The sequence below is a fragment of the Misgurnus anguillicaudatus genome, unplaced genomic scaffold (assembly GCF_027580225.2).
Source record: "Misgurnus anguillicaudatus unplaced genomic scaffold, ASM2758022v2 HiC_scaffold_28, whole genome shotgun sequence".
NCBI classification, from domain to species: Eukaryota; Metazoa; Chordata; class Actinopteri; order Cypriniformes; family Cobitidae; genus Misgurnus; species Misgurnus anguillicaudatus.
In genome coordinates, this window is record NW_027395278.1 from 5,030,430 (window position 1) to 5,048,760 (window position 18,331).

The window sequence follows — 18,331 nt, forward strand, 5'->3', positions numbered from 1 at the left end:
ACAGCTAAATCCAATCTTTTTTTTCCTTAAATTTGTGTTCAATACCATGCTTATTCAGAACACTGATGGAAAAATGTGACTGCTATCAACACATTTTTAATTTCTAACAAATGTTTGAGGTTTCGTGTTATTTAGTTTCACCTGAATGCCAGGAATGTGTTGTTACCGAATCAAAAAAAGTATAGATAATTACATATGTACACACATAGTATAGTTAAAATGCCAGTCATATTCTCTCTCTCTTTCTGTATATATATATATATATATATATATATATATATATATATATATATATATATATATATATATATATATATATATATATATATATATATATATATATATATATATATTTATTTTTATTTTTTTTGTGATGATTTTGGCTCTCATATTTAACAAAACCCCACCAATTCAATATCTCAACAAATTCGAATATTTCATGAGACCAATACATTTTTATGTGAATTGTTGGCCTTGTTGGAAAGTATGTTTATTTACTGTATATGTACTTAATACTTGGTAGGGGCTCATTTTGCTTTAATTACTGCCTCATTTCATTGTGGCATAGAGGCGATGTGGCACTGCTCAGGTGGTATGGAAGCCCAAGTTTTTTTGACAGTAGTCTTTAGCTCATCTGCATTTTTTGGTCTCTTGTTTCTCGTTTTCCTCATGACAATACTCCATAGATTTTCTATGGGGTTCAGGACTGGTGAGTTAGCTGGCCAGTCAAGCAAACCAAAACCGTGGTCATTTAACCAACTTTCGGTGCTTTTGGCAGTGTGGGCATGTGCATTTTCCATTTCCTTTAAAAAGCTGGTCAGCAGAAGGAAGCATGAAGTGCTCTAAAATGTCTTGGTAAATGGGTGCAGTAACTTTGGTTTAAAAAAAAGAACTGGACCAACACAGCAGATCACTTTGCACCCCAAGTCATTATTACAGACTGGAAAATCATCAAAATTAAAAGAACCAAAGACTTAAAGTACTTCAGTCTGTGTGCATGTAATTTATTTAATACACAAAGTCAACAATTTCACTGGCTGACTGCGCAAAGTCTTCTCCAGCACACCCCAAAGATTCTCAATGGGGTTATCCCTTACAAAAATTAACCGTGGTTTTATTGTGGTAAAAGTGTAGTAACCATGTTTTTTTTTTTTTTTTGGTGTATTGATTACTATCATTTTTTTTTTTTTTTTTTTTTTTTTTTTTTTTTTTTTTTAATTGTGCTTTAAACAAGAATACAACAACTCGTAGAGGTAACAGCATAAAAAACTCAAAGACAAACAACAACAGGGGATACACAGTAATTGCAAGGAGTGGAAAAAAAAAGTTATAATACATACATACAATTTTAGAGGACAAGAAATTTAGATATGTTTGTGGACAATTGATTACTATCATTAAAACCAGGGATGGGCAAATTCGGTCCTGGAGGGTTGGTGTCCTGCAGAGTTTAGCTCCAACCATAATTAAACACACCCGATGCAGCCAATTAAGGTCTTACTAGGCATACTAGAAACTTTTAGGCAGGTGTGGTGAGGCAGGTTGGAGCTAAACTCTGCAGGACACCGGCCCTCCAGGACCGAAGTTGCCCATCCCTGATTAAAACCAATCAACTTGGACTTTTTTAATTTTTGAACTACATATGATTACATTTCTAAATTAATATTAGGCACATATCAAGCCTTCAAAAAAACATATTTTCCTATCTCCTATTTTATTTTCAGTTTTTTTTCCAGATTTGTACACCTTTTATACTCAACCCCGTAACGGACAAAATTGAATTAGTTTAAACAGGATTTTACACAAAATTTGTTATAAAACAAACATACCTACCGCTCATGTGCCCCTACCAATTCAATGACTTCAAATGTAACATTTATGATAATTTTCACATTTGTATGTGATGGAAGTTACAAATATCCAAATTGTTTGTCTGTGGTTTCCTTGTTTTAGTAAGAAAAAAAATAATTTAGATGTTTCACTAAAACCACAATTTTACTGTGTTAGCCCTTAACATGTCGGGTGGTAATCATCAAGAAATGCTTTAATTTTTAACTTTCTTATTTTATTTTCCAAAAATATTAATGTGACAGGGTTGAGAATACCGTAATGATTACTGTAACAGGGTTGAAAGGACACATTGGCCTGCTTTAATTTGTATTTGTTTAATACGAAAATGAGACTCAAACTAAACACTATTTTATTTTAGGCCACCATGTAATAAAGACATAGTCCGCTTTTTTTTCAATTTTACTTTATTATCTGAACTGCAGTGAGAATTTAAACCAAGAAAACTACTGCAGACAGTACGGTCGTTAGTAACATAAAATAAAAATAGATTACCACACAAAACCTTTTATCAAATGGGCACAATAGGTAAATTCACTAGTCTGTGAGGTGCCCACCAAAGCACATTCTATTAATAGTCTCAATTGTAATATTTATGTATTACATATTTTTAATATTAACTTGGCTTGGTTTACATTAAACAATACTAAAACATATCAACAAGCAAAATAAAATCAACAAGTAAAACAAAAAAAATTGAGTAGACTATATCAAAAAGTAGCCCTCCAGATTGTTTTATCCATTGTGGTAGCTTTTGCTCACAAAAAGGTTGGAGACCCCTCAGTGCTGGAACATGACACAAAACTGCAACAGATAAAAGTTCATAACAACATAAAATAAAACTGCAGCAGATAAAAGTTCATAATAAGATAAGTAACAATCAGTGGGTTACCAAAGTAAAATGCAATGTTAATGCCCTTTTTTCTGGGTCAGCATCTTTGCATGCACGAAACTGCCTTTGCCTCTCTGCTGTTGATGTGGATGCCATTTCTGATGCCTGTTGAAGTTTAAGTGGACACATACATCAAATATTTTATCTATAACAAAAATCATTGATTCAATTAAGTGAATAACTCAACCCTGTCACAAAGTTTAAAACCCCGAAACAATAACATATGCGTCACGTTAATAACGTTTGTAAGAAACCAAACAGTTTGAAAATCGGTAAAAAATTCAGCAAGTTATGGTCATTTAAAAGTACCTGCACCATTAAAACTCAATGCTACGAGTGAGCGAGGTGCCTGTGGTAAGATGGCCGCCAAAGGCGGACGTTCCACTTAATTGGCCAGCAGCGCAGGCGAGACATCTAGCCTTTATTATACATATCTATGGACGTAACTTTATAAGTTGTTTTTTATCAAATATCTTGCATTTTTGTCTTTTCAAAAGCAAAGAACACAAATACTTGCGTAATTGCAGAAAATTATAGACACTGCACATTTTATTAATTATTTTCCAAGTACAAATTCAGCGAAGAACCTTAGGGACATGACAAAATGCTTGCTGTAAGATAATAAATAAATAAATAAATAAATGCACACGCACACACACATTTAATTGTCAGTCATATTATAATATATATATATATATATATATATATATATATACAGTTAATTGTCAGTCATATTACATTCAATTATGCATAATCACAAATAAAAATATGGCTCAGCAATTAAACTAATATATAAACAGGACACGGTACACAAATAATATACAAATAAGACAAAAACAATGAAAGTAATAATATAAAATAAAAAAAGATTTCAAAACTATACTGTATTGGAATTTGCTTCGTACTGACACAATTTAAGGAGAAGCCTCGTCATCGCGAGAGTTTGCAACCCCGCCTCCCCGAGATTTCCGCAGCACGTCATCCCCGGTTTCTCCAGCAGAGATTCGTCTCCGCTCACTGTGTGCGCGCCTCAGCCTTCACTGACCTGACCCTGCCAAAGCGAAACGAGCCGACGTGCCGCCTACAACCGGGCCGGAGCCGCAGTCCAAAGCGCTCTTTTTACTGAAAGCCTTTTCATACCGACAGTATAATAACAGCGAGAAAATCACTGTAGGTAAGCGGAGCACCTACTTAATATTTTTATCCACTGTGGCAGTGATTGTGAAGATTATACAGGGCCTAGCGCACTACCTGATCCGCCAATCCTCCTCCATGCCATGCCGAAGCACAAGGAGCCTTTAACTGGCTAAGGCTTTGGGTTTAAATAGTGATACATTTAAATAAGTCCACATACTCACTGTAGATTGACTAATAGTACGCAGACTTTCGATCTTTGTTATTATATTATTTACATAGAGTTTAAACCTGCTGAACAAGCTGATAATGTCCGGTCAATCCACGCCTGTCTCTTTAAAGCTAAGCTAAGCTAGTGGTACTAATGCTGTGTGACAGGGCTGTCGATGACCATTGTATTGCGAAATAATTTGTCTTTCTCATGTTTATTTTGCCTACTTCCACTAATCAGTTGCCTGACTAGAGACTAGACTGTCTTAATAAATGTTTTGCTTAAAAAACTGCTGGTTACTTGGTCATTCATATTGCCAGTGAAGTGACAGCCAGGTTCTTGTTAAATCGTTCGACCTACTTTAAATCCTGACTGCCATGGGATATACTTTTAACCAGGGACAGGCATGCTGGACTTAGCTCCTTCTCCCAACCCATTGTTAACTGTTATTAAGATATAAACTTTTACTGCACCTGTCGCTTGATGTGTCTTAGATCCCTAGCCAGAAATCTGTTTATATTGTTGTCAAAGTAAGATTTAAGCAGCACTAGCGTGCATTACACCTGTGCATTGATGTAGATTTTATAGGGATGCGCGATAATTTTCATGTGATTGTCATTGCGCATCTCGTCAGTGAAGCCGGTTTAGTGATTAGAATTGAATCGCCGTCACCTGCTATTCAGATGGAGCAATTTCGCATTAAAGGTGCAGTGTGTAATTTTTTTAGAAGGAGCTCTTGACAGAAATGCAAAATATTATACAAAACTATATTATCAGGGGTATATAAAGACCTTTCATAATGAACCGTTATGTGTTTATTACCTTAGAACGAGACCTTTTTATCTACATACACTGAGGGTCCCCTTACATGGAAGTTGCCATTTGTGATGCCATTTTTCTACAGAAGCCCTTAACGGACATTTTTTTACTAAGTTGTCTCCGACGATGACATGTTTGTCCGGTGGCAGCTACCGTAGCTTCTCTATGTGTTTCAAAAGCGAGGGTGAGCAGTGGACCAAGCCGTTGGTTGAAATTCACAGCTTTACATTAACAAAAGCAGAAGAAAACACAGAAAATCGGTGTACAACAGAAGAAGCAAAGTACAGCGGCTAAGTTTAAACTAGGCTTGCCGCGATAGTCGGTGAAACGGTGATAACCGGTGCTTCAGCCTCTCACCGGTTATATCACTTGCCCACCGCGACACCGTCTTTCACCGTCGTTTTGATATTTTAGTGTAATTAAATCATTTAGTTTCGTTAGAGAGAGCAAACACTTACAACTGAATGTGTCTGTTGTCTGAAATCAGCGGGGCTGAACGCGCGTCACGTCACAGTCACAGAGCAGCAGCAGGTGTCAGATTTCATTTATTTCTGTCAGAGTTTGCAAGGCGAGCTGACTGACCAGATGATGACAGAAGCCGCGTGCTTTGCTCGGTTTTGTTATAATATACATATGATGTTTAATATAAGCGAGATCGTTTTGTTGTTGTGTTTTTCATCAAGAAAAATATTAAACCCATCATTCAAGCAGCGCTTTTATGGAGAAGTAGCCGGTTGCTCTGCTTGTGACTGGCGGGTTCTGTGAGAATTACCTGCGCACATTGACTCAAGCACTTAAGTAAACCAGCTGTTGCACTCACATTGCACGCAAATTCATAGGCGATTTAACGCAGCTTACGCAAGCGATGCATTTAAACAGTTGCGTAATTCAAAGGTGAAAGTAAAATGTGCACGTCTGCATGCGCATTTATAAGCCCCTCCCACTCGGTGATACCGGGATCACCGAGTTTGTGACGCGCTGATTAACCGGTGGGAAAATTACGTCACCGCGGCAACCCTAGTTTAAACCATACTAGCGAGAGTAGTATTAATGTAACGTACAGAAGAGAGTTCAACCCCTAGGGGTTGAAAAAAACTCCTAGGAGAAAAAAACCCTTGATGAGTTAACTTGTCAACTAAGAGAAAACACTCTCCTGCCAAGGAGTTTTTCCTGAAACTTTTTTTTGTAAGCAGAGGGTCTGTTTTTTTCATTTGATATATTGTACGTTTATATATTTAAAGAAGAACATTTTCTGGAAGGCAGTAATAGTACACATGTTCGTACTGTACCGCTTCGGTACAGGACTTCCAGTTAGGTGCACGTGTACCAAATCAGGGGTGCCTTGAATTTGGGCTACCAAAATGTATCTCCGCCCTGCCCATGAGGCTATCTGGAATTATAGGGAGGAAAATATATTTAAATGGATCTGTATTTTCTCAGATTTGGTTGGATGATTATGGTGTATGTAATTCAGACATCGGATATTTAAATTGCGATTAAACGCGCACTCGCGTTTAGTAATACTTTCCATTAATGATCGCGCAAAGCTGGAAACTGTACAGGAAGCAAGAAGATCTGATTTGTCATTGACAGATAAATCTGTTGCGCAAAATTTCCAACGTCGTTCTGTCAGTCATTACTGTTTTCACGTAAAAAAATTAAATCACTCGCAGCAAGCTTAAAAGTGATATAGTTTAGATATAGAAAATTGTGACAAAGGCTGCAGTTTATTAGCCTGGGTGCCAGCCGATCTTAGCCCCGCCCACAAGATTTTGTAAACGGGAAGATGGGTCTGGGGTTTCTGCGTTGAGGAGCTACTATGCTAGGACAAACGCTGGTCGAACCAATCAAATTGTCAGGGCGGGCTTTATACGATGATGGACAGATAATCAACAGTAACCTAATGAACCACGTCACCAAAGAGCGCGTGTGTTGAATGGCTGCCGCTCTATGCTGCCGCTGTAGAGTTCAGATGTGTGGATTCTGACATTGAGTCTGTTCTAAAAGATATCGACAGAGCATTGATTTTAAAAGAGGAACAGAGAAACGCGAGCAGGGCATTTGTTGATGTTTTTGCCGTCCTTCCTATTCGGCAAAAGTTGGTCGCAATTGAAATGGCTAACGTTATCACGGCGATGCAACTTAGCGTGCACGACGAGATGGATATAATTAGCGGTCGTTGCCAGCTTCTTTTCGGAAGCCCGGAATCGTGGTTGCTGAATAAGTGGAGGGACATGCTAGGCTCCAATATTTTCAAGCAAACGTAATGGGTATCGTCGTGGATGAAGTTCACCTAACGTACAAATGGTAAGAGATAGTCTTACTCTATGACTTAGTAAATACTTCATGTTGTGATATAAACGAAATGTTGTAAACATAATAGGTGTTGATGTACATTCGCTAACTCAGTATAATCACAATGTTAGTGTCATTGTAGCGAAATAACTAGCAGTTCGGTTAGGCTGCAAAGACGTAATTTCAACAAACGTCACACACTCCGTTGCTCTGATTGGTCGTAGGTCTATCCAATTGAGTGCAGAGGCATTTTTCGGTTGAGACACGCCTCATAATTATTGCTCAATGGAGCGGTATCAGACTCAAATTCTGACTAGAATTGAGTATGGCAACGTCAGGCTAGCAGTTTATGTGACTCCATGCAGAACTCGCTCTTAAAGCGACAGTAGCCCCTATTTTTCTGATCGGAAAAATGATCCAATCTGTAACTGGAAAAACATTGGATGATCCAAACTGTGAGTTTTGTGACCCATTGAACTACTATTACGTGGTGAGTATATCCATTGTGGAAATGAGCAGGAACAGTTGGCTTGCATGGAAATTCAGATTTTTTTGTTTGTTAAAAAAACAACAGCATCAAAAACAACAACAGCAGCAGGAAAAACATTGTTGTCCGTGGCCCTGTAGGCTTTGTATTTGCAAAATACTTCCCCAAAGTTTCCAAATTAACGTATTAAGTGGCAGACCACAAGTTTGTTTAGCAAAGCCGCTTAAGACAAACGCGTTTTTTTATTCCACTGCGTTACTTTTCCATGCACGCATCTCGCATCTTTTGCAGTGTCTTGCACACAAGTGCCGAGTTGTAAGATGCTGTGTCATGTTATCATGCAGAACAGCTCATCATTGTCAGATCCGGAACAGTGGACCAATCAGGAACCCCCCTGAGGCAGTACAAGCATTGCAAGGTTTTGTTTACAGTATCACAATTATTTACAGCATTATGTACCTATTTGAATTTAACGAAATGCAAGAAATACTATCCTTGTCTCTCTGCTCTCCTGGAGTTGTTAGCCCGTTTTTCAGCTTTATTAATGTCTGTTTATCTACGCAGTTCGCTTTGAGGATGATAGTGACCGCAACATTACTTACTCACGTGAGTTGCATTTAAGAAACAAATGTTTAAAACTTTGCAGGCTGAAACATCAAGGAAACACCACCTAGGTCACTGAATTGCACTGCGCCTTCATGTAGGCCAGCTCGTTTTTGTATTTGCGCGCCAAAGCCATTTGCCTAAGATTAGGTAGTTGCAGTCATTGGATGAATTCAGTTATACATTATTAACAAAATCGTTATTTCAAAGTAAATGACTGAATTTAGCTATCCAATTTAATTTATGTCTGAAAAGAAAATTGGGGGCACAAATTCTTTCTGGAGGGGGTACGCCCCCGCGGTGCCTGCCCTGTAATAAATTGAAATAAATGTAATAAGCTTTATTCAAATATCTTAACCAACAGTGCAAATCATGCCCTCTGTCCGACTACGTCCTTACTTCGTATCCAAAATGAGTACTGAATGTCCAAAACCTCATACAATACCTGGATGGTCTACTGCAGGGGTGTCCAGACTTTTTTGTTGTGGTGATCTACTTTTAAAATGATAAAGCCGACAAGATCTACCTGCTAAAAACACAGTTAAATTTTTTTTAATAACACTTTAAATGCTTGTTTGGACTATACTGCATATATCTCTACATTGAATTTAGGGCTGTCACCATTAGCTTATTCTTTTTGAGGAGTTTAAAAAAAATCCTTGAGTACATGTCGAGTACTCCTTAAAGATTAACTAAACCCTAAACCAACTTTTTTTAGTTAATGATCTGTAAGAATGATGCTTTATTAGTGCTGTTCATTGATTTTAGTAAGTTTTTTAACATTTGGATATAAAGTGTTTCAATACTACAATATATGCTGCCCTCTTCAGGTTGAACGGTGGCTACTGCAGTTGAATTTTCCTATTGGATGTTGGGTCCAAAAAATGCCTCGTGACGTAAGCAGGTTCAAGCTCACCACGCCCTTGTTACCATCTCACCACACACTTAGTTCGTCCCCTCTATCTCCGTTGGGATCTGCCCACTTTTCTTGCATTTTTCAAATATTGCCAGTGGGTTGAGTCAGGCTCTGACCAGGGGTTTAGTTACGCTTTAACTTAAGTATATTTAACACATAAGTTTATATATGGCAATATATCATATTTCTGAAGGGAAAGTTTATAAATAAACTGTTAGCCAGGTGGCTCTTTTCAAGTGTAGGCGTAAAGGTACCAAGAAATGTACTTGTTGTGGTTAAATTGTTATTGTTTAACAAATTACTTTCGCTGTTGTTAATATGTTGTAGGTGATCAAACATGACCGATGTAGTATGTTTGGAGTGTATGCATACTGCTCCCACCCACACAGAGTGTACTATTTCAACGGTCAAGAAGTAGGCTGTGTATACATTAAAAGCTATTGACTATAGGAAAAAGGAACAGTTTTTCTGTGAAATTTCCCACTGTGACTTCTTGTTTCGATATGGAATATGCCAACCAAGGAAAGAAACTCCTTTTAGTCATTTTGTTTGAGTGTGGGGCTCTACTTGTCACACCTTGATGCCTTTGGACCAGTGTTTAGCAGTATTTTCCTCTGTTTGTCCCATCTATTGTTCAGAGCGGTGTGTATTTAAATTAACAGTGAGAGCAGTGTATTTATTTTAATGTGGATGACTTCATTTTTACTTCCTGTTCCCTCTGGGTTCCTTGTAAACGGAACTGAAGGGATGGAGCTTAGATTAGCTGGATATTATAAGCCACAAATCACAGTTTGGTTTTCAAAGCATGGGTTTTAGGATGGGTTATATTCTATGTATCAAGGAGTGTTAAAAACAACATGTTACAACCAAGTAGCCCTTAAATTTTACCACTCTGATGATTTTCAAGTTGTGGCTGAACCACATATTTCATTTGGTCCGCAATACTATGCACTTCGCACTTGCTGTGCAATGTTGAAATAGTGTAGTATGGTGTAATGCTATTCTGAATAACTCTTTAGACATAGTTTGTTGATTTTTATATACACATTTAGCTAAAAGTCATTTATATAGATATCAGTGTGCAGATGAAGCAGAGATATGCCTAGCTAAACAGGCCATCATGTGGCAAAGTTCATAGGAACACAACTGGCACTCATATTTGTTTTCAATTCCTCCGAGCACGACAAAGAAAAGTACACACAGTTCAGAGAAAGTTAGCACACCACACCCATCTCCAAAGCTGTGAATCTAACACGCAGAAGAAACGTTATTTCCAAATACTTGGCGAGGAGTATGAAAGTAAAAGCAGTGAGGAGATTTTGCTTGCACCTCAGCAGCTGCTTGTTCTGTCTTGTATGTTTTGAGCATTTTCAAAATTCCTTAGCTGCTTTGGCTTTAATCCTAAATGCTTATGCAAACACAATTGTTGTTCATATTTAAAACATTGTACCTCTCACAATTTGCTTCTGCCAGACTTTTCAGTGTTGTCCATTAGGGGTGCTCCGATCAATGCCGATCTCCACTAAAAATACGTGGCCGATCACTATTCTGAATCGGACAGCCGATCTTATTCACAGTTATTTCGGTACTATTCGGTACTAAGGTAAAACCATAATTATTGCACATAATCTTTATTATCATGAAAATACCTGGAAAAAGTTTGAAGAACAGCAATGTAAGTATATCCTTAAGCCATTTCCTGGAGCTGCATGTCATAGCCATAGATATGTATAAAGGCTAGATGTCTCACCCGCGCTGCTGGCCAATTGAGTGGAACGTCCGCATGTGGCGGCCATCTTACCACAGGGCGCTCGCTCACTTGTAGCATTGCGATTAATGGTGCAGGTACTTTTAAATTACCATAACTTACTCAATTTTCTACCGATTTTCAAACGGTTTGGTTTGTTATAAACATCAGTGATGTACCTATGACACTGCATACTTAATGAATAAAATCGGTAGAAAATTGAGCAAGTTATGGTCATTTAAAAGTACATGCATCATTAAACACTATGCTACGAGTGAGCGAGCTGTCTGAGGTAAGATGGCCGCCAGGTGATGACGTTAGAGACTCTGCCGTAACACATCTAGCCTTTATACATATCTATGGTCATAGCTGCCGCTGCGTGTATATTGTTCTGCGTCTGTAGCGCATATTGAGTTTCTGCACGAGAGCGCCCTCTGGCTTTTGGATGTAGTGACATTTCACCGTAATTCATTGAGAAACATAGCAAGCACTATTGGCTGATCGATCGGAGCATCCCTATTGGCCATGCACGTGAAACATTTTGTCCAAATGAGAGGACTACTTTTTTTTTTTTAGAGTCAACTATGCCTAGGTGGAATCAGCACATTTTATTTGATATAGTAGTAAAATGTGTTAAGCTGTGCATTATGTGCAGACTAGTAGCAAGCAAAGCAATCCAATTAGATTAAATGGGAAATAAATGAACTTGTGAGGCTGGTAGGACTTGAATGACAAGCATTCCAGATCTTTTCCAGATTAACAGGTACAGATGTGGCCCTGCCTAGGGAAGGACCAGTTGTTTACTGTAGCGTAGTGTGTACGTGTAAAGGTAGAGTTCATAGTATATCTTATTTGCTCACAAAATATGTCTTGTTGGTTTAGTAACTTTATGAAGTGGGCTTTTTAAAGGCTTCTCAGGCACTGAAGGAGAGATTTATTCTTAAAGATATTCTTAATGTGTCAGTTTATCCAGATTTCCCATACAATAGATCTTTTGAAAACACAGATCGGTCTGCAGACAGACAGCTTTTCCAGGACCTAATGCCTCTTGTCCGTGTTTACTTTACTATCCTGAAGGCAGAATGCAGCAAGGCATGTCATCCAGTACAACACTGCACTGTTTCTGTTTACTTCACATTTTGTACTGAAGCATTCAAGCAAACGTGTACATTTTCACTTTTCATGTCCTCCATCAGCAGGCTGTTTTTATCCTTATTCTCTGTTGTTAGGATAAAGAATTTTTTTTCAGTTTTTTGGAAATGCATAGTTTTTATCCACTGGTTAACTTAATATTCTAAATACATAATATTCATAATCGTGTAAAAAAGGTTGTTTAAAAAAAAGACAGCACTGAGGCCTTTGCTGGCTGAGCTTTTGGAGAAGATTATCATCGAGGGCAAGCGAATGCTGTTTTAAGAACCGAAACCACTTTGCGTCAGGCTGCTGGTGCAAAGGATATTTTTATGCCTTGCAAAACCCCTCTGCACTGACTTCAGGATGTCATTGCAATAAATTTGTAAGTAAAGGGTGTGACAGCTCCATGATGTCATCCATTTAACTTAAAAATGCAGTAAGGATGTTTTGATAATAATAGCAATTTAGTGGCTGTATTTTTATTTAGCTCAATGATCACAGGAATGGACTGTTTGTCACCACTTACCATTCAGCACCAGTTTATTCTGTATTTATTACAGTTAACCCTTTAACTGGTGAAGCCCTTTTTGAGTGGGGGGGGGGGTGGAAAGGTGATGTACACCTTCAAATTAATATAACTCTGGCATTTTTTGGTCTAATTTTGCTCTTGTTTTAAAGAAGACACTTTAACATTTTTTACGGAAGTATCTGGAGGTAAAAAATATTTTTTTATATAGTAGTTTACATTTATTTGTAATAAAAAAAATGCAATATATGTTTATTTTTAATACATAAAATTATAAAAAAAACTGATGTGTTGGTTTGCTGTGAGGTTTGGTGCATACTCTTGTCAAAAATGAATAAATTACAAATTACTGCATTATTATTACTGCTAAAAGGTTTTGAAACATGAAAACTACATTCTTAGACCTTTTCAACAATATATAGTTTGTCGTGATAGTAGTGCTGGGCGATAATTCGATAACGATAATTTTACCGATATAAACTTTTTCGATAAAACGATAAGGACAGTTCGATAAGTGATCGATAATGTTTACGCACTGTGCGTAATGTTGCGCGAGCACTTCCGGATGCGGCACGCGCTCTTGCTTTACAATCACAGTGTCAGTTAGACTTGAAGGAGTGGAAGATGAGGCAAGTTATTCATTTATTAGTTGAGACCTATGATTTTCGCGATGCGGACAACGCGGACGGAATCACGGAATCCAAATGCGCGGAAACATTTTCTTGTGTGTAATGTTGGACGCGCAAACAGGGTTCGTCAAACACAGCAGACACAATAGGTGCAGTATACTGTACTTTCATTCAACGTCCGCCTTGCGCACGCACACGTCCGCACAGCTTTAAAAGTATATTAACAGGACATTCACTAATTCAGGAAACTGAGGAAAAACAGCAGATCCACCACTGCAGTGAATATTGTGTATGCGTATGTGCGCTCCCACAGCAACGTGACACTCTTGACATCCATTTATCAGCGTGTATAGCTCGTATATGTATAACACACGCGTGATCACTGAACTAAGTTTTCTTTCTTGTTTAAGTAAACATAAACAGCTGTTACTCAGTATATAGAAACTTAAAACAGTCTGTCTTGGTTCTTAAAGTGACAGTAGTCTGCTGCTTTTGTGTCAGAAATGTGTTGATTTCATAAAAAATAGATTTACATTTAATACAGATGCATGAACATTAAAACAAGATTTTAGTATTTGTATTTGTCATGTTCTGAATAAAAAGTAGTTTAAAACCATTATTAACTGTCTGGTTTTTACAATTTTCATTCAGGAGCAAAAATCTGCCTTTAAATTTGACAGGAGTAAAGATTTGTTATTTATCATGATAATTATCGATATCGACTGATATGGAAAACATTTTCTCGATAATTTTTTGGGTCATATCGCCCAGCCCTACGTGATAGACTAACATTTTCATTAAAAATAGTGAAGTAAAATTAGGCATTCTTTCGATCAGGATTTTTGCAGCCGATACCGAGTACCGATTTCTTTCGTCATTAGGGATGCTCCGATCAATGCCAATCTCCACTAAAAATACGTGGCCGATCACTATTCCGAATCGGACAGCCTATCTTATTTACAGCTATTTCATGTACTACGGCTTTTGATCAGTAAATCCTTATCGATCTAAAAACACTTAGTTTGAGTCGTTTATAACATGCATTTGAAAAAGCAACACTAGTCAAACATAATTATTAAACATATTCTTTATTATCATGAAATACCTGAAAAGGTTTGAAGAACAGCAATATAATTATATCCTTAAGACATTTCCTGGAGCTGCGTGTCATCGTAGCTGCGTGTGTTCTTCGTCTACAGCGCATTTTGAGTTTCTGCTTCTTTAACCTGATATGTAAGCTTTTTGATGACTGTAACTGTTAACTTTTTGTCTAGATAAAGTAATAGCACACTGATGTTGCCTTTGTTATATTATTTAATCAGGTTTATTATTGTTTTATTAGATAATCAAATAAATAAGCACAACTAATATTTATTTTACAAAGACCATTTAATATGTCTTTTAAAAAGGCTTATGTTTTCAGTTAAAAGTACTGAAAATAAAACGCTGCATAGTCTTCAGTGTATGAATTAAATATGAATACATTCTTATAAAGTAAAACAGTTCTTATGAGCAGAGAGTGATTTTCTCTTTAATATTATTGACAAATAAATTAGGTTACTGTAGCTTTAATTTTTTATTTTTGCAACTTTTAATTTTCTGTCGGTTTTAGTACACGATGTAACTAAAGAAGAGTCAAGTTTTAAATAGGAAAAATATCGAAACTCTTTGGTAATTTTTGAGCTTCTTGAAGTCTTACCCTGGGATACTTTTTAAACGGTATTCTGGGCTGCTTTTTCTTTAGTATTTGGTCCATTTCAAATACATTTTCTTTGTAATAAAATGTGCCTTAAACATTCAGACATGTGCCTTCAATTTAAAAGGGGTTTTAAGATAATGAAAAACAAGTGACTTTAAAGTTTTCAATGCTAGTATACATCCATCCACTGTTTCTGGATATGCCAGAATAGGTGTTGCCCTCACTGGTATTGAGCTCACTATCAATAAGTAAACCCAGATTGCAGCATTCAGCACACATACCACTGCAAGAAGGTGGAGGAGGAAAACATAGAGTAGGAGGCATGGAGGAGGTGATAAGGTATGTAGGGGAATGGAAAAATACTTATTTATATTTGGTAGAACAGATCTATTGCTGGTTGGGTATAGCAGAAACTCCTTTTAATATTTGTTTCTGCCACTTTGTCACCATGTAGATTGCACTAAATGTAGGGGTAAACTTAACGGGTCTGAAAACTTAAGTGATTGAGTCTCTCAAACCATGGCATTAGTTAGAAATGCATGTTTTGTTGTGTCCACCACATTTGCTGTTGAAATAATACTGTGTCTAATGGTGTTGTATGATCATGGGTTTATATGTACCATCCTCTCTCTTCCAGAATGGCGCTGGACATTGCTGACTCGCAGTTCCTCCTCATCCTGGCACCGTCGCTGGTCATTGCTCTCATGTTCCTGTTCTTCTGGCTGTTCATGAAAGAGACTTCCTACGACGAGGTTCTGGCTCGCCAGAAACGAGACCTTAAACTGCCTCCCGCCAAGCCCGATGCCCGAAAAAAGAATGAGAAGAAGAAGAACAAGAAGAAGGAGACCGGCGGAGGGGGAGGAGGAGGGGGCGGTGAGTCGGAGGAGGACCTTAGGGATTTTGATACATCAGATGCCGGCAGCCCTGCCTCAAACGATGAGGATTCTGAGGTGGTACCCATCACTCTACCTGTTGTCGCTTCGGTCCAGGTGGAGCCTCCATCTGGGGTAAGAGAGAGGAAGAAGAAAGAAAAGAAGCCGAAAACTACTCCAACCTCTTCTCCAACCGCTGTCCCCCCTCCCCGTGCTACTCCATTCATCCCTCCTGTCTCTGTAGAACCTGAGGTCAATGGGTCCAAGCCTGCCATCCATAAAGAGCAGCCCCTACCCCTGCTCAAGCAGTCCAGCCCCCCAAAACCTAAAGCTACGCCTCCTGGCCCCACTGAGACTGTCAGCAAGAAGAAGGCCAAGAAGCAGAAGAGTGAGTCTGGTGAGTAGTTGCTTTTTTAAATGCACGTTATAAACGAGTCAAACTTGTAGTGATTTTAGATTGATAAGGACTTCCTACTGATCACGGAGCCGTAGTACGCACAAGCTGTGCATGAAACACTGAATCAGAGCCTTACGATTCAGAATCGATTTTAGACAGGTCTTTTTAATGGGAACGCAATGCATCGATGCACATCCCTACCTCACACACAACAAAAGCAATCCGGTCAAAAGTGTTTTTGACTACCTCTGAACAGTGTTGGGGGTAACGCATGACAAGTAATGTGCATTACATATTATTATTATTATTATTATTATTATTATTATTATTATTATTATTATTATTATTATTTTCTGAAGTAACGAGTAAATTAACGCATTACTTTATAAATGTACACATTAATATTTAAGTTACTTTTTAAAAAAGTAATGAGAGTTACTTTTCATTTTAATTAATTCAATTCAAAAATAAGATAATGAACTGAATTAAACTGAACATATTAACGTAGAATTACGCACTCTGTGGGCCTGTGTGTGAACAGTTTGAGTCAGAAACAAAGATGGCAGGCATGAGCTTAATATTTTTGCGATCATAAAAAACACCTGCAAGGCCTGAAAGAGATCAAGCCTCAGCCAAGTAAGAAAAAGTAATGCAAAAGTAACTTAAAAGTAACGTAAGCATTACTTTCCATGAAAAGTAACTAAGTAACTTTGGGGAGTAACCTTAATATTGTAATGCATTACTTTTAAAAGTAACTTTCCCCAACACTACCTCTGAATTTGGTTGGAAGTGGACGAGCTAAAAACTTTTGAACACCGTTTACACCTGTCTTTAGCATTGTCCACTTGTGATCCGATTGACGAAACGCATCTTAATACCAAGTGTTAATCCAAACAGCCACTGTGATGTCACATGCTCCCGCACCACCATAATTCTGAAAAGCGAACATGCGTCCCCTTCATGCAGCATGAGCTGTGTGCTAATATTTAAAGTCTTCTTCATACAGTACACATTGCATGCTCAAAGTGCTTTATATTTATACAACGTGAGCTGCACGCATATAAAACAAATTTTTTTGCACTTTTAAAACTTTTAAAACTTTAAAAGTAAAGTGAAAAATCTAATTAAGATATTTAGGTTTTTATTTGAGTAATCCAATTATTCGATAATGAAAATAATAGTTTGTTGCAGACATAGATTTGCCATAGAGACAGAGCGCATTTATGTAAAATTGAAAAACACGCCCACCGGGGGGGGGGGGGGGGGGAAGACAATCCAACCGTCTCCATTGACTTTGTATTGCGATAGGCCGCATCCTTGTCATTTCTGGCTTATAACAAAAAACAGAATAATGCCTAAAAGCTGCTGTGTGACAATATGTACAGCTAACAAGCCAAAGAACCCAGAAATACATTTTTATAAACTGTCGAGCCGTAAAACCCTGCCTTTAAAGAGTAACTAAACCCTTAACCAACTTTTTTTAGTTATTGATCTGTAAGAATGATGCTTTATTAGTGCTGTTCATTGATTTTAGTAAGTTTTTTGACATTTGGATATAAAGTGTTTCAATACTACAATATATGGTGTAAAAACGTCTGAGTGCTGCCCTCTTCAGGTTGAACGGTGGCTACTGCAGTTGAATTTTCCTATTGGATGTTGGGTCCAAAAAGTAACTCGTGACGTAAGCAGGTTCAAGCTCACCACGCCCTTGTTACGATCTCACCACACACTTGGTACGAGCTTAGTTCGTCCCCTCTATCTCCGTTGGGATCTGCCCACTTTTCTTGCATTTTTCAAATATTGCCAGTGGGTGGAGTCAGGCTCTGACAAGGGGTTTAGTTACGCTTTAAAGCAACACTATGTAGTTTCCATGTAAAAATGATTTACAGCTCCCCCCTGTGGTTGAAAAGCACAACAGTGCCTGGTATCAGACACTCTTCTGCAGGCAGGGGGAGGGGCGGGGCTGTGTTTCCTACCCTCCACCGACACTTTCAGAGTGTGCTTGTAGCAGCTAGGAGGCTGCTCAGGTTGCAGCAACAGTACAATTTGTCCAGTTAAAAGTTGTTCTATCACTAAAATAATTTTAGAGAAATTATTTAAAGGTAAAAAACTACATAGTGTT

General features: G+C 37.8%; 1 protein-coding gene and 1 long non-coding RNA gene across 6 annotated transcripts in view; one reads left to right on the forward strand and one right to left on the reverse strand.

Annotated features, from left to right (window-relative positions):
• Positions 1 to 2,281: 2,281 nt before the first annotated feature.
• LOC141362601 (uncharacterized) lies at positions 2,282 to 5,196 on the reverse strand. Its single transcript, XR_012368326.1, has 3 exons — positions 4,559 to 5,196; positions 2,741 to 2,845; positions 2,282 to 2,652 (listed from the first exon to the last, which is right to left on the reverse strand). It is a non-coding gene; the product is annotated as an uncharacterized lncRNA (long non-coding RNA).
• Positions 3,757 to 18,331, forward strand: part of LOC129417279 (kinectin) — a 64,252-nt gene continuing 49,677 nt past the window's right edge. For 4 of the 5 annotated variants that reach the window (XM_055171838.2, XM_055171839.2, XM_055171834.2 and 1 more), the window contains exon 1: positions 15,578 to 16,209. In XM_055171838.2, coding sequence (XP_055027813.2) covers positions 15,579 to 16,209 — 631 coding nt within the window. In that variant the 5' untranslated portion in view covers position 15,578. Of the gene's footprint in view, positions 3,915 to 15,577; positions 16,210 to 18,331 lie in introns of those variants that run through there. The other variant, XM_055171836.2, reaches the window with a different exon arrangement.